The 22,726-nt window shown below is 39.5% G+C and overlaps 1 protein-coding gene across 1 annotated transcript in view; it reads left to right on the top strand.

Moving 5' to 3' along the window:
* Positions 1-22,726, top strand: part of LOC133537939 (motile sperm domain-containing protein 2-like) — a 34,385-nt gene that overhangs the window by 1,013 nt on the left and 10,646 nt on the right. The window contains exons 3-10 of the mRNA XM_061879119.1: positions 3,352-3,507; positions 4,235-4,321; positions 5,198-5,352; positions 6,204-6,264; positions 6,345-6,383; positions 7,376-7,500; positions 7,730-7,909; positions 11,110-11,222. Coding sequence (XP_061735103.1) covers positions 3,352-3,507; positions 4,235-4,321; positions 5,198-5,352; positions 6,204-6,264; positions 6,345-6,383; positions 7,376-7,500; positions 7,730-7,909; positions 11,110-11,222 — 916 coding nt within the window. The remainder of the gene's footprint in view (positions 1-3,351; positions 3,508-4,234; positions 4,322-5,197; positions 5,353-6,203; positions 6,265-6,344; positions 6,384-7,375; positions 7,501-7,729; positions 7,910-11,109; positions 11,223-22,726) is intronic.

Raw genomic sequence — 22,726 nt, 5'->3', positions numbered from 1 at the left:
GAAACGGCAGATCAACTGGTCTAAAAAGGGGGTCTATTTAAAAGCTAGAGTATACAAATGAGTTTTAAGATGAGACTTAAATGTTTCTACTGAGGTAGCATCTCGAACTGTTACCGGGAGGGCATTCCAGAGTACTTGAGCCCGAATGGAAAACGCTCTATAGCCCGCAGACTTTTTTTGGGCTCTGGGAATCACTAATAAGCCGGAGTCCTTTGAACGCAGATTTCTTGCCGGGACATATGGTACAATACGATCGGCAAGATAGGCTGGAGCTAGACCGTGCAGTATTTTGTACGTAAGTAGTAAAACCTTAAAGTCACATCTTAAGTACACAGGAAGCTAGTGCAGGTGAGCCAGTATAGGCGTAATATGATCAAACTTTCTTGTTCTTGTCTATGGACTTAAGTTCCCACTTAGTTGTTCGTGTTGATAGCATCATGACTTAACACTTTGAGCCGAGATAAGCCCCATCAGATAACTTGGACTTAGACAAACTTTAATGATCCACAAGGCAAACTGTTCCACACAGTAGCTCAGTTACAAAGGATGGAAAGGGTAAGGATGGAAAGGATAATGCTGGTATAAAGAAGTGGGTTCCCTCCGTGTACTCCGGCTTCCTCCCACCTCTAAAGACATGCACCTGGGGATAGGTTGATTGGCATTTGGCAACACTAAATTGGCCCTAATGTATGAATGTTGTCTATCTGTTGGCCCTGCGATGAGGTGGCGACTTGCCCAGGGTGAGATAGGCTCCAGCGACCCCAAAAAAAGGGACAAGCGGTAGAAAACTGTTGGATGGGTGGATTGAAAGGGTAAGGATGTAAAGGATAATGCAGGTATAAAGTAGTGGGCTTCCTCCCTCCTCCAAAGACATGCACCTGGGGATAGGTTGATTGGCCACACTAAATTGGCCCTAGTGCGTGAATGTGAGTGTGAATGTTGTCTGTCTATCTGTGTTGGCCCTGCAATGAGGTGGAGACTTGTCCAGGGTGTATCCCGCCTTCCGCCCTAATGCAGCTGAGATTGGCTCCAGCACCCCCATGACCCTTTAAGGGACAAGCAGTAGAACATGGATGGATGAATGGAAGTAGACTAAAAATGTACCGTAGCAGCAATATTGGGGCGGTATAGCTCGGTTGGTGGAGCGGCCGTGCCAGCAACTTGAGGGTTGCAGGTTCGATCCCCGCTTCAGCCATCCTAGTCACTGCTGTTGTGTCCTTGGGCAAGACACTTTACCCACCTGCTCCCAGTACCACCCACACTGGTTTAAATGTAAAAATGAGATATTGGGTTTCACTATGTAAAGCGCTTTGAGTCACTAGAGAAAAAGCGCTATATAAATATAATTCACTTCACTTCACTAGAAACTGATGGATGGGTGGATGGAAAGGGTAAGAAGGATAGAAAGGATAATGCAGGTATAAAGTAGTGGGCTTCCTCCCTCCTCCAAAGACATGCACCTGGGGATAGGTTGATTGGCCACACTAAATTGGCCCTAGTGTGTGAATGTTGTCTGTCTATCTGTGTTGGCCCTGCAATGAGGTGGAGACTTGTCCAGGGTGTATCCCGCCTTCCGCCCTAATGCAGCTGAGATTGGCTCCAGCACCCCCATGACCCTTTAAGGGACAAGCAGTAGAACATGGATGGATGAATGGAAGTAGACTAAAAATGTACCGTAGCAGCAATATTGGGGCAGTATAGCTCGGTTGGTGGAGCGGCCGTGCCAGCAACTTGAGGGTTGCAGGTTCGATCCCCGCTTCAGCCATCCTAGTCACTGCTGTTGTGTCCTTTGGCAAGACACTTTACCCACCTGCTCCCAGTACCACCCACACTGGTTTAAATGTAAAAATGAGATATTGGGTTTCACTATGTAAAGCGCTTTGAGTCACTAGAGAAAAAGCGCTATATAAATATAATTCACTTCACTTCACTAGAAACTGATGGATGGGTGGATGGAAAGGGTAAGAAGGATAGAAAGGATAATGCAGGTATAAAGTAGTGGGTTCCTGCCGGGTATTCCAGCCTCCTCCCTCCTCCAAAGACATGCACCAGGAGATAGGTTGATTGGAATTTGGCAACACTAAATTGGCCCTAGTGCGTGTATGCTGTCTTGTCTATCTGTGTTGGCCCTGGGATGAGGTGGCGACTTGTCCAGGGTGTACGCCGCCTTCCACCCAAATGCAGCTGAGATTGGCTCCAGCACCCACCGCCACCCTGTAAGGGACAAGCAGTAGAACATGGATGGATGGAAGTAGACCAAAAATGTACCGTAGCAGCAATATGAAATATAACATAAGTAAAATGTACATATTATATATACAGTATATGATATATGCTGATATATTCTATTTTTATATAATATGTATAATGTATAACAATACCATGTACAATACTACAGTATATGTTGCAGCTTCAGCATAAAACAGAGTAGCTCCAGCAGAAAATAGACATTAAAAACAAAGAGAGGTAGCTAACATAGAAGTGAAGTGAATTATATTTGTATAGCGCTTTTCTCTAGTGACTCAAAGTGCTTTAACATAGTGAAACCCAATATCTAAATTACATTGAAACCAGTGTGGGTGGTACTTGGAGCAGGTGGGTAAAGTGTCTTGCCCAAGGACACAAAGGCAGTGACTAGGATGGTGGAAGAGGGGATCGAACCTGTAACCCTCAAGTTTCTGTCACGGCCACTCTACCAACCAAGCTATTCCCTTCCAAAAAGCGGTCAGGTAATCGACAGATATCATCTGTTGCTGTATGGCGAGTGATTATACAGCTGGATGGAGTGCGGAATGAAGGAGTTCTTGAATCGAACACTTTGGGAGCAAAGCTGAAGGAGCCTGTTTGAGTATGAGCTCCACTGTGCCTCAATTGTCTGGTGGAGTGGGTGGGCAGGATTGTCCAAGATGGCCAGCAGTTTGTCCAGTGTCCTCCAGTCCCTCACTGACACAAACGCCTAAAACTGCGGGCCAATAGTTTGGCCGGCTTTCCAGATCAGTTTGTCATTCCGGTTTAGGTCCCTTTTGCTGGTGCTGCTCCCCCTAACAAACCACTACAAAGTACAGGGCACTGGCCACAACAGATTGATAACAGATCTCCAACAGCTTGCTGCACACATTAAAAGACCTAAGCTTCCTCAGGAAAAAAAAAAAAAGAGTCAGAATGCTTGCTTCTTTTCATTCAGCAGCACATTGAGCTGGCTGGTGATCCACAGCTTGTTATTTGGGTAACAGTGGTTCTGCATTGCCCTTACATATTACATTGACCCCTTCATAATTCGTCTTGTGTAGATCAGTAACATGCTGTAGTAAAAATGTCAAGCATGGCATGTTTATTGTATTGTGCCTCCAGATTCAGCAGAAAAATATGACCAGAGAGACATGGACAGACTACAAGAAGACAATTCCATGGTGGAGGGCTACCTGATGTGGCGGCTTTACGTTGTGGACGACACCTTGAAAATGATAGACGAGAGTTTTCGCTGGAGAAAGGAGTATGGCGTGAATGGTGAGGGCTCACATTGCTTCATGGACTCATCCCTTCACACAAAATTTGTTTTCTAAAGCCACTCTGTTCGTCATACTATACCATCTGACTTCACACTAATAAATTATGAAGTTTACCGATTACAGGGTAAATGCTATCTTGACAGTATTTTGCAGTTTGTTTCGTCAGCACAACAGCTGATGCAAGTGCTTAACAAAAACTAGTGCTTCCTGTCAAGGGGGCTGTTGCCTTGCTTAGTGGTTGGCAGTGTCTCTTTCTCTGTGCCTCTCAGGCTTGGTCCTGTACAGACTGCCATTGTGTGATAAATGTCATGAAAACACTGACATTACCCACTGTTAAAACATCCTCTGTGTTTTCTTTACTCTGAGCTAGTCTTTTTTTATTAAGTAAATCCAATTTATCGAAAAGTTATTTTAGGGGAATACTGTTAAAGAGTTCTGTCACCAAAGTTAGAAGTCGTCCTTTTGTTGGTTATTTTACTCTGAAATCTAGCACTTTGACATGGCTGGGTCACATTCTCACAATGAAAGAACCTTGTCAGACTGGTTTGTACTTCTTTTTGCTATTAAATTTAGCTTACTGTACAAAAAATGATGTAGCAATAATGACCGCAGAATCAGTTTTCAGCTGGCATTGCGGTTTCAAAAGGTTGTGGTTAAGTGCTGCGTGCTATTGACGCAATCCTCATTTCTGCATGAATTATCTAATGATCTTGTTTTCCCCTCAGACCTCAGTGAGAGCAGCATTCCCAAGTGGATGTTTGAGTCAGGCGCTGTCTTCCTCCATGGATACGACAAAGAAGGCAACAAGCTCTGTGAGCACATCTTTTTATGACACTCATGGTAGCCTCTTTCACACAGAAATGATGCGAAGTTGCCATTTAGAAGTATGTATCCCCCTGAGCCTTGTAGATTAAACATACAGTTCTGTAACAGTGTGCGCGTTTACACAATGACACAGTATCCTACAGTCATCGTTGTTGACCAGCAATAGTTGCTTTCAACACAACAGTGGGGCAAAAGTGAGTGTTGAGTGTGAAACTTCCCACTTAAGACCCGGTATCGCTATATACCCTACACCAGCGGTCGGGAACCTTTTTGGCTGAGAGAGCCATGAAAGCCAAATATTTTCAAATGTATTTCCGTGAGAGCCATATAATATTTTTTTAACACTGAATACAACTAAATGCGTTAATTTTTAAGTAAGACCAACATTTTTAGAGTATAAGTAGTCGCTCATTCTTTTTAATACCATTGTTATTTTTAAGCAGACCCAATAATAAATAAAAATACTTGTTAAACAGGTGCGGTAGAAAATAGATGGATGGATTAAAATGCATGAGAATGTTTTATATTTTGAACGTTATTTTTAACACTGCCATTACCAGTGTAATTATTAATTACTTATCATGTTAAGCAATGTCAGCTAAGATTTATCTGAGAGCCAGATGCAGTCAACAAAAGACCCACATCCGGCTCTAGAGCCATAGGTTCCCTACCCCTGCCCTACACACAAGGCGCGTTGCGTCCCTCCATGTTATGCATTTTAAACTGGAAAAATTGCACCTCCCTCTCCGTGTCTGCGGCCTTTACACTTCAGGAGGGAAAAATATGTTGTTTGTATGAGTACTCTTTCATCCTGTGGGCATTCTGTTACATGCCAATAATTTGTCACCTCTCACTGTTTACAGTCTGGTTTAAAGTGAAGCTGCATGTGAAGGATGCAAAATCGGTCATAGACAAGAAGAAGTACGTGGCTTTCTGGTTGGAACGATACGTCAAGAAAGAACCCGGAATGCCCCTGACGGTTGTGTTTGACATGGCAGAATCTGGCATCGGCCATATAGTAAGTAATACTTGTTAAACAGATGCATTCATATTAAAAAAAAAACGTGTCTCCACCAAGTCTTAAGTTATCGTCTTATTGCTGTGGGGCTCCCAGGGACTGATGCTCTTCAGTGGTTTTACTCCTTGGAGATTAAAATAACCTTTAAATCCCGCTGGTCCTTTTGAGGGGCTTTCTAATCCGTGGACTCTGGGTCACAGACGTGAGCTCCCTACTGAAGCTCTGGAGAAAACTAATGGGTTGAACACATAGACCAACGTGAGGAAGAAGCCTAAAAAAAAAACAGCTCTGCAACATGCATATAAAGTGAGGAGTTTAGTAAATCCAAGCCTCTGCGCTGTTCAGTATGATCTCGTTAAGGCTTGTGGAGCACCTCGCCTGCATGGCAATGAGGATTCCTGCCAATTACAGAGCCCAGTCAGGGCGTAGGGCCTGCTTCTATTGATAAACTGTTTGCATGATGATTGCAGTCAACATGAAACGCTACGCTGAACATCCATCACAGACTCCTTCTGGCCCACAGCCATAAGGATTTTCAGAGCTGATTAGTCTGCCAATAATTTTTTTAATTGATCAATTGTGCGGCCTATACAGAAGATGGCGACACTTGTGAGTTTCCTAAAGGATAAAGTTTATTGTTCTGCAAAATGCATTACAATGATTATTCTCTGACACTATGTTATATTTGTACATATATCTATTTGATTGGGCTCTTGTATTGGATCTTGTTACACCATGGAGGAATAATATAGTGGACCGAGAATACATGATTGTGCAATAGTTCTGTCCATAAGCAACTTTTATGGTGTCCAACAAAATAAGTGATTTTGAACAGTGTCATTTTCTTGCAGGACATGGACTTTGTGAAGTATGTTGTAAATTGCTTCAAAGTCTATTATCCTAAATTGCTATGTAAGTAAAACTTTTGTCACTTACAAAATCATTGTTTTAACTATGATTATAAAATTCACACATATCGTGTCTGTTTTCAGCGAAGATGATCATTGTGGAGATGCCTTGGATCATGAACGGTGAGAGCAAGTTGGCTCTAACATCTTAAAGGGAACTGCACTTTTTTTTTAATTTTGCCGATCATTCACGATCCTTATATAAGACAAGACCACATATGTTTTTATTTTTTTATGCATTCTAAATAGTAACTAAATGTGATCAAAAGTCTGCTTACAATGGAGCATAGGGGAGTCACTCTTTTCTTCCCATAAAATCCATTTAAACATCCAAACACCTCTGTTAAGGTTTTGTATATACACTGTAAGATATATGTCATGTAGTAATAATATAATAATATTTATGTATTTTATTAATTAAACAATTGCAGTATGTTTGCTTTTTCTACAACATCACTGATTATTACTCACTGTGGATTTCATCATATCCCCCCCCAAAAAAAAAAAAAATCACTTACTGTACACCTTCTACTTTCATTAGGATGCTGACTGTTAGAATCTTGTCATAGTCCCATTTTAGTTGAAGAATGACTCATCAAGCGTCATTTTGTCTCGCTCTCGCCATTTCCTGGTCTAAATAGGCCATCAAAGTTGACAAACTTTTCGAATTACACCATCTTCCTTCTACTATTCAGGTGAGAGTCATGATTTATGATCGCCAGTAAACTTCCACAAGCGAGGAAGCTGTTTACCACTCGATGATGTCAATATAAGCACACAAACTTGGGATCAAGGTTCGTCTGTGTTAGCGCTTATAATAACTTTATCATTAATACTTGGTTAATGTTCAAGATGGGAAATGTAAATGGAGTATTGTTGGTTTTTGGATGGTTATTTATTGGGTTTTATGGGTGAAATAGAGGACCTCCTGTTTGCTTTGTTGCAAGCAGACTTTAATTTACGAGTTACAATGCATTAGAAAAAAAATACATCCATCTTCTTATCCTTCATAAGGATTGTGATCGATAGGCAACATTTAAAAAAAAAGGTGCAGTTCCCCCTTATGTTTCTTTTCTGATGTCTCATCTCAATGTCATTGTTTCTCTTTCGCATAGCTGCATGGAAGATTATAAAATCCTGGTTGGGACCGGAGGCCATCAGCAAGCTCAAGTTCGCATCCAGATCGGAAATCCAGTCGTATATCGATGCAGAGTACCTTCCACCTCACATGGGTGGAACGGTACGTTGTCATTTTTCTCTGTGTACTTTGACATATTTTCTAGTCCGCCACAATTTTTGGATTTATAAAAGCAGTCTTTTGTTTGGACATCTTTTGAATTATATTTTTTTTAGGTTGAGTGAATGTGACTCATAATGTGGTCAACAAATAAATCAATGTGATAACATTGAGTAGATTTTCAAGTCTGACCACGTCGTGCATTAATACAAGATCTCTGGGTACATTACAGGATCCGTTTAAGTACAGCTACCCTCCTCTCCCCGATGACGACTTCCAGACGCCCATGAGCGACAACGGACCAATCGTCAGTGAGGATGAGATTGAGAGCAAGGATGGCGAGCTAGAGAGCAAAGATGGCCTTGAGTCCAGCTTTAACTCAGCAGAAGTTGTTGCCGTAAAGCCCAAAAAGGTACCTCTTCTATTTTGTTTACAGATTGTGTAGTGTAGGTATGTTAATTTAACTTTGCGCTACATGATTGCTGGTTCTCGCATACATTTTTTCCAAGGATGTTTGGCTTTCTGCGTTCACATACTCAAACTTCAATCCAGGAGTACAGCATGTGTTTAGACTGCTCTGTGGATAGGACTATGAATTAGGAGGCAGAGTAATGTTCAGATTTGAAATCTCCCAATGCCAGAGTGAAGGCGGCTTCTAACATGTTTGGCTTCTTTTTGTCATCTCACATGCATCCTTGTTTGAGCCGGTCAGGTGTTTGTTGGAAGGTGTTCTCCCAGGGTTGCGTGGTCTTGCTTGAAAACTTCTACAACTGCTGTCCACCTACTCTCTGGTTTCCCCGTGTCCTTGGAGCACTCTGCACTGCAGACCACTTATCTCATTCACTCTCTTCACTCATAGAGATCCAGCCACCAGCCTCGGAATCAATTTGGTTTCGTTTCCTTGCCGTGTGCAAAATAAGCCTGCATGGAATCCATGCCCGGGAGCAAGTTCATCATCATCAAACAGTCTTTTGATGTTTGCTATGGGGTTAATGTGATGCTGTGTCGACTTGGGCTTGACCCACATTTGTACTAGGCTATAGCTATAACAGAACTGTGGGACACTGAAACCATATTTACTGGAACCCTAAACTCCAATTACCTTCTAATCCCCAACAAACAAGGGCCACCATTGAGGCTGCATACCACATTGGTCATTCAAAACAGATTGAGATAACCAGGGAGATATGCAGATTCGCAAGTCATTAGCCTCATTTAAAAGCTGGGTTTGTTTGTATTTAGGCTGTAAATGATGAACACAAGGTTAGCGTGATAGCTTGTAACAAAACGATTTATAATTTGTTTCCAATGGACGTCAACCTAACCGCCTTAGGAGGAAGATACATTGGGGTAAACAGTGTGCTTAGGGGAAAAGTGTAACTTTCTCTGTCAATGTAATCATTGAACAGCAGCTTTCTAGCTCTCCACCCTTCAGAAGGGTACCAATAGTGTGCTACCTACATTCACATAGGATGTTTTAAAAATGCCTACCATACCAAACTCACCCAAACCATACAGTACTGCTTTGCGGAAACTTTGTTGGCACCTTTTACCTAGGTCACCAGTGTTCCACCATGCATTGATCGGTGGACTATCATCACTCCAGATTGAGTGATCGATTTTATGACAACAGGATTCTAAGACATCTGGATTGCAGTCCTGAATTGGTTTCAGCACGCTTTACTGCACATAATAAACATACCGTATTGAGCTAAACTCAGTGGTAATATGTCATAGGAAGGAGAAAACACTTCATTCAGGGTCCTCTCATCTGTGCTTCTTCTACACCAGTCTGCCGAGAAGGGCTTTTACCTCCACCTTCCATTTCTTCTTCAAGACAAGAAGATATCGTTGGGTTCTTGGTGACTTAATGACACCAAAGGAAGCTAATTGCCTCTCTTTCTCTTTTGAAACAAGGGCTGGAGGTGGTGAGGCAGTGTCGGATCACTGCACCCACACACGGCGTTCATTCTCTGCAAGATATCCACAGGTGTTCTCACTGTGAGCGCATTTGCCAGATGCCGACCACTGACGCCGTCTTGGATGTCACATTTCAATTTGTCTCTACATTTTAGCGAGGAACCGACTACATTTCTGACATTTTTGCATTTTTAGGTGATTACGGCTACTGGATTGTCAAGCCTGGTATTTTTGCACAATCACCTGAAGACATTTCTGTGAACCACAACAACAATACAAACATTTTATTTTACAAGTTTTTAACTTCAAACCTCTCCTCCAAGTATGAAGTGAATTACTGTTTTAAAACAGTAGACAAAGTTGTCACAGTGAAGCACTAAATCTACCCCAAATGCCTCAGAGGCAAAGCACTAACAAACGCCCTCTGTGCCTCATGTCCAACACTATTATATCGTACCGGTCTGACGACCGCCAAGCACGTAGTGACTCCTGCCTCGGGCCTTATCAAAATGTACTGTAGCAGTAAGACACTCCAATTTACCAGCATTTCAGTCTTTAGACAACTACAACCAACGATCATTTGAAGTACTCTAACATGGGAATGGTCATCTGCTCTTTCTAATTGTTTCTTGTAATTAATTGTATTTGTATGCATTTAAAATGTTTTTGAATGAATCGCTTTCTTGAAGTTAGTTAAACATTTCATTTTATGTTTGAAAAAATCTGTAATCAGTATTTGTATTGTCTTTACAAATAAAGCAGCACCTTGGATCAGAGTTTCCCAAACTTAAGGTTCAGTTAGGTCATCACATTTTACAAGGTTGCTTATTGTCAGAATAATTGTTTATTTTGTTGATCATGATAAAGGGCTTTTTGATTGAAGTGTATTATTAAATAATTCAATTAGTAATGTTTATGTTAGAACAATAACAAGTTTTGAGAAAGTCCTACATCATCATAATACTTTGTGATTGAAATCTTCTATTTTACTTTATAACAGTAGCATGTGATACCTTCATCTACTCATTTTACTTCACTTTTGTCTGTATCAACTTTGCACTTTACAATGATGATTAATAAATGAAGATGTTTTAGCAGCTGTTTATCTGGATTTCTTCATTCTTCCACTTGCATAACGGCAATACGCTTTAGCTGGCACTAATGTCAAACTTCCCCCCTGTGAGTCACTCACTTTCCCATCACATGCAGAGTCAGATTACCTTTGCTTCCCCATCCCCAACCACGTGAACACAACAAAAACACACGAGCGGCCCACCCACCCACCTACCATCTGCTTTTACTGTCACGGAATTAATATTTTCAAAATAAACATCATGTCATGGTCTTGCGGTTTGTCTTGGGATGCTTGAGGTCAAAGTGTATGACGTTCATACACATTATACTACTGATGCGTGTCGTTTTTGTTTTTCTTAAATTTCCAAGTAATGAAGTTCATCATAGTTTTGTGTTCTCAAATGTAAACTGCTTCTCCGAAATGTTGACTGATTGTCGGGGGTCTCCACAGGGTGTTTTTAAAAAAAATGTTATGAGCATGAGAAATAAAAACGTGACTTTGACCCAATTATTACACTTCATTACCTAACAGGACAGCAGATGTGGAGGCCAGGAGTTAAACATTGCGACACGACAAGGTTCTTGCCTCTCTAATTAAGTGTGCTCATTTCCTTTCAGGTGAATTTCATAGAGGACCAATTGAGGGCAGAGGACAACGATAAAGCAGAGAGCCGAACCAAAGGAGCCAGGAAACCTTTGACCACATTTAAAGGTGCCCTGTTGGACATCAGGTACTAACCACATCATCCATCAGCTTGTACTTAATGCCTGTACAGCAGGGCTTCTCAACTTGCGGCCTGGGAATGACACCATATCGGCCACAGTGTTCAGTCCAAAGTTGGGGATACAAACGATTTTGCAGCAAGTTCCTAAAAACCCTACAGTGCTCCTGTTGTGTAGAGGATCTTGGACCACTGTAAACACATTGGAAATCCTTGCATTGACATAATAACCTTGCTAGCAGACAAAACAGTAGGATCCAAACTTGTGATTTACATCACTGAGGGGATTTTCCAGGCACCTACAGTATTTGAGTCCTCTTACTTTTAGCAGTTATCTGAATTTGACCTCAAAATCAAATGTCTAGAGCAGGGGTCACCAATCTTTTTGAAACCAAGAGCTACTTCTTGGGTACTGGTTAATGCGAAGGGCTACCAGTTTGATACACACTTAAATAAATTGCCAGAAATAGCCAATTTGCTCAATTTACCTTTAATAAATAAATATATATATATATATTTTAAAAAAATATATCTGTCATTCTGTTGTACATTTTTTTCCCTTTTACGGAAGTTTTTTTTGTAGAGAATAAATGATGAAAAAAACACTTAATTGATCGGTTTAAAAGAGGAGAAAACACAAAAAAAATGAAAATAAAATTTTGAAACATAGTTTATCTTCAATTTCAACTCTTTAAAATTCTAAATTCAACCGAAAAAAGTGAAGAGAAAAACTAGCTAATTCGAATCTTTTTGAAAAAAAAAAAAATTCAAATTTATGGAACATCATTAGTAATTTTTCCTGATTAAGATTAATTTTAGAATTTTGATGACATATTTTAAATAGGTTAAAATCCACTTTGAAATAAGATTTAAATTTGATTCTACAGATTTTGTAGATTTGCCAGAATAATTTTTTTGAATTTTAATCATAAGTTTGAAGAAATATTTCACAAATTTTCTTTGTCGAAAAAACAGAAGCTAAAATGAAGAATTAAATTAAAATGTATTTATTATTCTTTACAATAATAAAAAAAATATATATATACTTGAACTTTGATTTAAATTGTCAGGAAAGAAAAGGAACGAATTTAAAAGGTAAAAAGGTATATGTGTTTAAAAATCCTAAAAGCATTTTTAAAGTTGTATTTTTTCTCTAAAATTGTCTTTCTGAAAGTTATAAGAAGCAAAGTAAAAAAATAAATGAATTTATTTAAACAAGTGAAGACCAAGTCTTTAAAAAATGTCCTTGGATTTTCAAATTCTATTTGAGTTTTGTCTCTTTTAGAATTAAAAATGTCGAGCAAAGCAAGACCAGCTTGCTAGTAAATAAATACAATTTAAAAAAAAAATAGCGGCAGCTCACTGGTAAGTGCTGCTATTTGAGCTATTTTTAGAACAGGCCAGCGGGTTACTCATCTGGTCCTTACGGGCTACCTGGTGCCCACGGGCGCCGCGTTGGTGACCCCTGGTCTAAAGGATGCTGGTTGCCCAGAACAAACACAATAAGACTAAAAGTGAAGGGATGTGGTCCCCAAAACAATTTAGTTGCAGTGCAGTGCAACTTCAAATCCATCCATCCATCCATTCTTTACTGCTTGTCCTTTTTGGGGTCGCTGGAGCCTATCTCAGCTGCATTCGGGCAGTAGGCGGGATACACCCTGCAGAAGTCGTTACCTCATCACAGGCAACTTCAAATCATATTACCAAAACTTCTCAAAACAATGCCCTCTGCTTTATGGAGACCATTGTCCGATAAAAGGGGGATTCTCCAGGCACCTACAGTATTTAAGTCCTCTTACTTTGAGCAGTTATTTGAATTTGACACCAATATCAAATGTCTACTCTACAGGATGCTGGTTGCCCAAACAAACACAATAAGACTAAAAGTGAAGGGGTGTGGTCCCCAAAACAATTTAGTTGCAGTGCAGCGCAACTTCAAATCCATCCATCCATCCATCCATTCTTTACTGCTTGTCCCTTTTGGGGTCACGGGGGGTTGCTTGAGCCTATCTCAGCTGCATTCGGGCGGTAGGCGGTGTACGCCCTGGACAAGTCGCCACCTTATCACAGGCAACTTCAAATCATATTATTATAACTTCTCAAAACAATGCCCTCTGCTTTATGGAGACCATTCTCAGATTAAAGGGGTTGTTTGAAACCTTGACGCAGCTGCCTAGATGGCACCAACTTTCCAAGTGTTTTAAGCATTATATCCCAACCTCTGACAGCTTTAAACACATTAACTAGACTTTGTGTAACACATACACATGGGCTTTGTGTGTTGTTAGCTAATAATAGGGATTTGGCTGGATTTATGTTGCCTATGTGTAGGTGTGCACCCTCTGTAGGCTTGTGAGTTTGTTCGAGACAGCGATTTGCGATGAGAGGACTGACAAGCAATTTTTTTATTCATATAAGTAGCAAGTGTGAAAAATATAGACATTTTGTAAAATGTTTAAACCAATACTAGCATTATAATTTAGCTGGTGGTGTTCTTCTTATACCATTGTTCTTGTTATACCTTATTTTGGTTTGCAAAAAAAATACTTAAGGCATTTTGCAAACAGCCCCTTTAATTTTTGGTGTGCCATCCTCTTTAGTTAATAAAGGTCCATTGGGCTGCTAATTGACTGTAGTTGTATTTTAGTGTGACTGATACTACGCTGTAGACAGCTTCACCTCAGGACACAACACCTGCAGAGAAGACATGGCGTCTGTAAAGCTGTAGTTTACAGTCTAGTTAAGCGGGTTCTTGTGGTCTACATGACATGTAACGGTGGTTCCTTGGTCAACATTTTACATATATTATGTTTTACATACTGTTTTCAAGTGGCTTTTTAGTGCTTACATGGCAAGTTTAATGACAGATATAGATTAAAGCTGTATGCTAATTTGTATTACAAATGGCAACAGCGGAGGATGCATGTGCATGTACGAGCCAATCTGCCCCAACGCTAGACAATAGCGAAAAATAAGGACCTTATTGACTATATCATGGACGACAATGGTGGACGCAGGCAAAGCACTTTGGGTACATTTTTACCATACATGGAGATATCCGCTGACGTCACAGTTAGGAAAAACGTCACCAAATGGGCAAATTCCAAACAGATTGTTATAAATACAGTATCTCTGCAATGCTTCCACGGTTTGATACAACATTTTCAGGATTCATGCAGATAAAGTAGAGTTAAAGTACCAATGATTGTCACACACACACTACGTGTGGTGAAATGTGTCCTCTGCATTTGACCTATCCCCTTGTTCACCCCCTGGGAGGTGAAGGGAGCAGTGAGCAGCAGCAGTAGCCGCGCCCGGGAATCATTTTTGGTGATTTAACCCCCAATTCCAACATTTGATGCTGAGTGCCAAGCAGGGAGCAAATGGGTCACAATTTTTATAGTCTTTGGCATGACTCGGCGGGGTTTTGATTTCACAACCTACCGATCTCAGAGTGGACACTCCACTCGGCCAATGAGCAGATCCATAAAGCACAACAGCAGGTACCAATAGGTAAGAAAAGTTGGTTTTGCATAATAGGTCTTCTTTAAAATAATGTGTGCTGCATGCAGCATGCAAAAGCTGTGTGATACACTATAACATTGAATGTTCTACTGGAAAAAAAACTTCCTGGGGGAATGTTAATTATATTCTGATACAGTGGAACTTAGATTTACAAATGCCTCTCGATCCAATCTTTTTAGTTTTAACTTTTAGATCAGGCTAAATATGCCTCTGTGCGAACCATGTTTCTGTACGAATGCTTCATTCAGGTGCCTGCGGGCAAGAAAGCAAGGCAAAACATCGTTGAGGGGGAAGAATCTTCCACTTCACTTGCTGCACAGGAAGAGTCACGTGTCAACACTCCTGCATGTGTGCCTTTTCTTAGTTGTTTTGCCTGTTGACAAGTTTCCTCCATTTTTCTAACTTGATAAGAGTCCCAAAAACTGTCTAGCGTGGAAAGGAGCAAATCACTGTGGAGTAAAAAATAGATTATGCAAGGAGTACATCCATGACACTCACAAGCTGACCACAGCACACAAAGTCAGTGTTTTTCAACCTTTTTTGAGCCAAGGCATATTTTTTGTGTTGAAAAAATCCGGACACACACCACCAGCAGAAATCATGGAAAAACAAAACTCAGTTGACAGTAAAAAGTCGTTGTCACAATTGTTGGGTATGACTTTAAACCATAACCAAGCATGCATCACTACAGCTCTTGTCTCAAAGTAGGTGTACTGTCACCACCTCTCACATCATGCCGTGACTTATTTGGAGTTTTTTGCTGTTTTCCTGTGTGTAGTGTTTTAGTTCTTGTCTTGCGCTCCTATTTTGGTGGCTTTTTCTCTTTTTTTGGTATTTTCATGTCTTCCTTTGAGCGATATTTCCCGCATCTACTTTGTTTTAGCAATCAAGAATACATCAGTTGTTTTTATCCTTCTTTGTGTGGACATTGTTGATTGTCATGCTCGGTTGTAGATTGTGGATGCCGTCTTTGCTCCACAGTAAGTCTTTGCTCTCGTCCAGCATTTTGTTTTTGTTTACTTTGTAGCCAGTTCAATTTTAGTTTCATTCTGCCTAGCTTTCACTAAGATTCAATGCCTTTTCTTAGGATCACTCACCTTTTGTTTATTTTTGGATTAAGCATTAGACACCTTTTTACCTGCACACTGCCTCCCGCTGTTTCCGACATCTACAAGGCAATTAGCTAGCAGCTGCCACCTACTGATATGGACGAGTATTACATGGTTACTCTGCCGAGCTCTAGGCAGCATGGACACTCAACAACAACACATCATTTGCAGACTATAATTTGTGGTTTGCAAAAAATATTTTTAACCCTAATAGGGGAATTTAGATAATCTCCAACGGCACACCAGACTCTATCCCACGGCACACTAATGTACCGCGGCATAGTGGTTGAAAAACACTGCACTAAGTAGCCCCAGCAAGTTTTAATTGTAAGGAGACTGGTAATTTGACATAGCAGACTCATATCACAGCAGAGGAAAGGACACCATCTCTTTTCTCTTTCTAGCACGGCCCTTCATTCTTTCAAAGCACAAACGCGCAGACAGAGCTCCCCCGCACAGTTCCTTCTCCTCCTGTTAGCTCTTTGCTCATCTGTTCTTTGCCGTTGTCATTGTAAATTTTACTTCTTTAAATATTTATCATTGTTGCAGCATGGTTGTTAGAGTTAAGGATTTAGTGATTTTGTTTGTGAGAGGTCACCATAGTGACTTCTGTGTGTGTGCGTTTTAATAGATTAGAGCAGGTGTCACCAACCTTTTTGAAACCAAGAGCTACTTCTTGGGTACTGATTAATGCGAAGGGCTACCAGTTTGATACACACTTAAATACATTGCCAGAAATAGCCAATTTGCTCAATTTACCTTTTAATTCTATGTTATTATTAATAAGGATATTTATCTTTGTGGAAACACTGATTATCTTAATGACTTCTCACAATAAATATAATTAGAAACCGATAAATATATTTAAAAAAATTGGGTATTTCTGTCTGTCAATCCGTCTTACATTTTTTTTCCTTCTACTGAAGGTTTTTTGTAAAGAATAAATTATGAAAAAAAAACACTTAAACGGTTTAAAAGAGGAGAAAACACGAAAATAATGAAAAATAATTTTGAAACATAGTTTATCTTCAATTTCGACTCTTTAAAATTCAAAATTCAACCGAAAAAAATGAAGAGAAAAACTAACTAATTCGCATCTTTTTGGAAAAAATTAAAAAAATAATTAGTCATTTTTCCTAAATGAGATTAATTTTAGAATTTTGATGACATGTTTTAAATAGGTTAAAATCCAATCTGCACTTTGTTAGAGTATATAACAAATTGGACGAAGCTATATTTCTAACAAAGACATATCATTATTTCTTCTAGATTTTCCAGAACAAAAAAAAATAAAAAATTCAACACTTTGAAATAATATTTAAATTTGATTCTACAGATTTTCTAGATTTGCCAGAATATTTTTATTTTATTTTAATCATAAGTTTGAAGAAATATTTCACAAATATTCTTAGTCGAAAAAAAGGAAGCTAAAATGAAGAATCAAATTAAAATGTATTTATTATTCTTTACAATAAAAAAAATAAAAAAATATTTGAACATTGATTTAAATTGTCAGGAAAGAAGAGGAAGGAATTTAAAAGGTAAAAAGGTATATGTGTTTAAAAATCCTAAAATCATTTTTAAGGTTGTATTTTTTTCTCTAAAATTGTCTTTCTGAAAGTTATAAGAAGCAAAGTAAAAAAATAAATGAATTTATTTAAACAAGTGAAGACCAAGTCTTTTAAAATATTTTCTTGGATTTTCAAATTCTATTTGAGTTTTGTCTCTCTTAGAACAAAAAATGTCGAACAAAGCGAGACCAGCTTGCTAGTAAATAAATAAAATTTGAAAAATAAAGGCAGCTCACTGGTAAGTGCTGCTATTTGAACAGGCCAGCGGGCTACTCATCTGGTCCTTACGGGCTACCTGGTGCCCACGGGCACCGCGTTGGTGACCCCTGGATTAGAGCATACAGCAGCTTGTTGTTGTTGTTTTTACTTTTTTTATTACATAAAAAGTTTATCCATTAACCATTTATGTCAAAGTCAAAGTACACTGATAGTCACACACACACTAGGTAAGGTGAAATCACCCTCTGTATTTGACTCATCCCCTTGTTCAACCCCCTCGGGGGTGAGAGGAGCAATAAGCAGCAGCGGTGGCCGCGCTCGGGAATCATTTTGGTGATTTAACCCCCAATACCAACCCTTGATGCCGAGTGCCAAGCCAAGCAGGGAGATAATGGCTCCCATCTGTTTGATATACATTGCCATTGTGTTAAAATTGTACAAACCTTAACTGAAATATGTACTTTTGTCGAGGCTGGAACCCATTATTCATGTTAACATTGTTTCTTATGGGCAACCATGCTTCACTATACAAACTTTCCCATTTACGAACCATGTTCAATAACCAGTTAAGTTTGTAAATCAAGGTTTCACTGGATTATAATATAAGAGCGAGATCATTTGTAAATATATTGGAAATATGTTTACATTTTACCATCATATGTCCTATTCAGTTATACCATACTCTGCATTTGACAAATAAACTCCCCCACCCACTATATGGCAAAATGTATTTCATCACTACAATTTAGCCTACCATTGGTTAAAAAATATATTGCATGCTGGTGCTGATAAAATCACATGCCAAGAGAGTGACGTTGCACTCAAAACGAACATGTTCAGAGATGGCTATTCCCAGCACCATAGGACCCAGATTCTACCAAAAATAACTGTGCCTCTCGGTAGCCTGCGCCTACAGTTCCTGTCACTCAAAGCAAAACACCTTCAGGATTAATGTGCGCAGGAGAGCATGCTGAAGATTAAAAAAAAAAAACTTTTGCACATATTGACCAAAATGTTATTTTTACATATTGTCGCCAAATCATTACTGACTTGTTTATACTTTTAATAGCTCAATTGATCTGCCTGCGTGTGGGCGAGCATTACACAAAGGCCACTAATCAATTATTTATTGAGTAGTAAAAGCGTTGCAGTTGCTAATAATTAACAGAAATCAGTGAGAGGCAGCGACCAGTCATCGATCGCTCTCTGTAGGCACACTACCTCAAACTTACTCCACAGCCGTGTGTTCTACTTATTGCTTAGATGTTTGAGTACCCGCAAAGTTAGTCGTCTACCTAGTAAGACATCTGACATTGGTAATTAATTGGATTATATTCGTAGAAAGGGCCATGCGCAAGCCTGCATGGAAGCCTTTTTCTTCCTGTCATTCACATTGCACACACACCAGATGCAGCTGTGACAAAGAGTGGCACTTAAAAAGAGTGTCTCAAAGGTTGGGAAAGTTGGCAAACAATATAGGAGGAGTTCATTATGCAAATTTTAAGATAACGCTGATCATTGGCGTCATCTAGCCGCCAAGTTGAAATATGATCTCTATTTTAATTTTGTCTGCATAGAGCCGTCATCTCTCCCTCTCTCTCTCATATATATATATATATATATATATATATATATGTATATACAGGGGGGCAAAAAAGTATTTAGTCAGCCACCGATTGTGCAAGTTCTCTCACTTAAAATCATGACAGACGTCTGTAATTTTCATCATAGGTACACTTCAACTGTGAGAGACAGAATGTGAAAACAAAATCCAGGAATTCACATTGTAGGAATTTTAAAGAATTTATTTGTAAATTATGGTGGGAAATAAGTATTTGGTCAACCATTCAAAGCTCTCATTGATGGAAGGAGGTTTTGGCTCAAAATCTCACGATACATGGCCCCATTTATTCTTTCCTTAACACGGATCAATCGTCCTGTCCCCTTAGCAGAAAAACAGCCCCAAAGCATGATGTTTCCGCCCCCATGCTTCACAGTAGGTTTGGTGTTCTTGGGATGCAACTCAGTATTCTTCTTCTTCCGAACACGACGAGTTGAGTTTATACCAAAATGGATACATGGATGATACAGCAGAGGATGGGGAGAATGTCATGTGGTCAGATGAAACCAAAATAGAACTTCTTGGTATAAACTCAACTCGTCGTGTTTGGGGGAAGAAAAATACTGAGTTGCATCCCAAGAACACCACACCTACTGTGAAGCATGGGGGTGGAAACATCTTGCTTTGGGGCTGTTTTTCTGCTAAGGGAACAAGACGATTGAGCCGTGTTAAGGAAAGAATGAATGGGGCCATGTATCGTGAGACTTTGAGCCAAAACCTCCTTCCATCAATGAGATCTTTGAATGGTTGACCAAACACTTATTTTCCACCATAATTTACAAATAAATTATTTAAGATTCCTGCAATGTGAATTCCTGGATTTATTTCCCACATTGTGTCTCTCACATTTGAAGTATACCTATGATGAAAATTACAGACCTCTGTCATTATTTTAAGTGGGAGAACTTTCACAATCGGTGGCTGACTAAATAATTTTTGCCCCACTCTGTATATATATACATACTCTCAGGGTCTGTACTAGGGCAATGTGTTAAGAAATTCAATCTTTATGGGGTCCTATTATGCAAAACCAACTTTTTTTACCGTTTGGTACCTTTTTTGTGTATTTGGGATCCCCATAACCTGGACCCCCTGATGCCTTATTTTAAGCCCATAGTCACAAATCTTGGATTTAAGTTTGACAAAGATTTTAATTTGGAGCTGCAGGTTAACTCCGTTGTACAATATAGTTTTTATCATCTAAGACTTTTAGCAAAAATTAAATCAGTTTTATCTTTTAACGACTTTGAGCGGGTAATCTATGCTTTTATTTCATCGCGTTTGGACTACTGCAACTCCATCTATGTTGGAATGAACCAGGCCTCAATCCCTCGATTGCAGTTAGTCCAAAATGCTGCTGCTCGCATTTTAACATGGACTCCGAATTAAACAAGTTGAAAAACTTATTTGGGTTTTACCATTTAGTGGTCAATTGTACGGAATATGTTCTGTACTGTGAAATCTACTAATAAAAGTTTCAATTAATCAATAAAGAACTAAAAAACACATTACCCCCATTTTAGCATCCCTTCACTGGCACCCAGTTCATTTAAAAATCCATTTGGAAATATTGTTGTTTGTTTTTAAATCTCTTAACAGATTACCGCCACAATATATGTTAGACCTTTTAAAAATGTATACCACCACAAGGTCTCTGAGGTCAGCTGATCCGTTTCTTCTTGTCATCCCAAAAGTGAAGTGAAGTGAATTATATTTATATAGCGCTTTTTCTCTAGAGACTCAAAAAGCCGTTTAAAATCCAGAGGTGATCGTGGATTTTCTGCTGTGGCTCCAAAACTTTGGAACAATATCCCTCTTGCTATTCGGACGGCTCCCTCTTTAATGACTTTTAAATCACGTCTTAAAACATATTTTTACTCTTTGGCTTTTAAACCGGCATGAGAGTTGTGTGATTTTAGTCAATTTTATTTTCTGTAATGTATTTATTAGTCTTTTATAGTTAAATGTTTATATTACTGTCTCTTCTAGTATGTATGTCTTAACTTCTGTGCAGCAGTTTGTGAAACTGCTATTGTTTTTTGAAATGTGCTATACAAAAAGTGGATTGGCCCGATTGTAGCTGAGATAGGCGCCAGCGCCCCCTGCGACCCTAAAAGGGGACGGCGTGGCGCAGTGGGAGAGTGACCGTGCGCAACCCGAGGGTCACTGGTTCAAATCCCACCTAGTACCAACCTCGTCACGTCCGTTGTGTCCTGAGCAAGACACTTCACCCTTGCTCCTGATGGGTGCTGGTTGGCGCCTTGCATGGCAGCTCCCTCCATCAGTGTGTGAATGTGTGTGTGAATGGGTAAATGTGGAAGTAGTGTCAAAGCGCTTTGAGTACCTTGAAGGTAGAAAAGCGCTATACAAGTACAACCCATTTATCATTTATAATAAGCGGTAGAAAAAGGATGGATGGATGGATTGGATAACTCCAGAAAATATTAATCCAAACCATTGGCGGATTTATTTAAAAAAATGCTTTTGCCTCTTTCCAAACGTGACATTTGGATTTTGAGACAATTGTGATGTATTTTGCATTTGTTACATCAGCAGATATCTTCATATGTAGTAGAGGTTTACCGTAAGACCTATTTTTAACCAGTTGTAGTCCATCATTTCCTTATTTTACTGTATCCTCTTGTTGTGGGGCCAGACTGGCTCGTAAATGCACATGCATGTTGTTGCCATTTTTAATAAAAAAGTAGCGCATAGTTCAAATGTATATGTGCCAGTACACTGGAGATGATTGCGCTCAAAACTACAACAAGGCTGAAGGGATTGAGACACAGTCGAAGGGGGTTTAGCCTTAAAGAGGACTTCAGCACATAAATAAGACCTGCAAATGCTCTAAATACCCAGCATCTTGTAGAAAGTCTCTCAAGAAGAAATCTACCTGCAAAGCGGGCAGCACAAGCTCCCTGTAAACGTTTTTTTAAAAACAAACAAACCTGTAGGTGTCCCAATACTTATGTCTACATATTTGAATGTTTCAAAGGCCCATATTTGTGTGAGCACACACGTTCTGCACAATATTAACCCTCATTGACGCATGTCTAGGTCTGTTTTTCAGCACATATCAGCTTTGATGTGAGAGATCTTGACAGCTCAAGGCTCCAAATCATGCCAATAAACACAGTGAAATGAGCCTTTAATGCAGCGATGTTTCTGAGCGGTGTTAGTTTTTAATTCAAGGCCAGGGGCAGCCCAGGAGAAAGGAGTGTGGGGAAGGGGACTGCTTTGATCGCCTGTATCTCCAAAGCTTTGCTCAGCTCCAAGACCCTCCCTTGAGCTGTAGCGAGTGCTTTACCGTGGGCAAATAACACTTCACCATGACATGAAAAAGAAGAAAATAAATACAGAAAGGCTTAAAAAGCTTCAAATGATAATGTATTTGCTAGCTTTTATGTTCCCTGCAGAATACAGCAAGTGTTTTATGAGCATATGTGTCTGTAAGATAATGAGAAT

This window comes from Nerophis ophidion, linkage group LG19, assembly GCF_033978795.1.
Source record: "Nerophis ophidion isolate RoL-2023_Sa linkage group LG19, RoL_Noph_v1.0, whole genome shotgun sequence".
In the NCBI taxonomy this organism is placed as follows: Eukaryota; Metazoa; Chordata; class Actinopteri; order Syngnathiformes; family Syngnathidae; genus Nerophis; species Nerophis ophidion.
The sequence above is the reverse complement of the archived record's forward strand: the minus strand, read 5'-3'. Positions and strand labels throughout refer to the sequence as shown.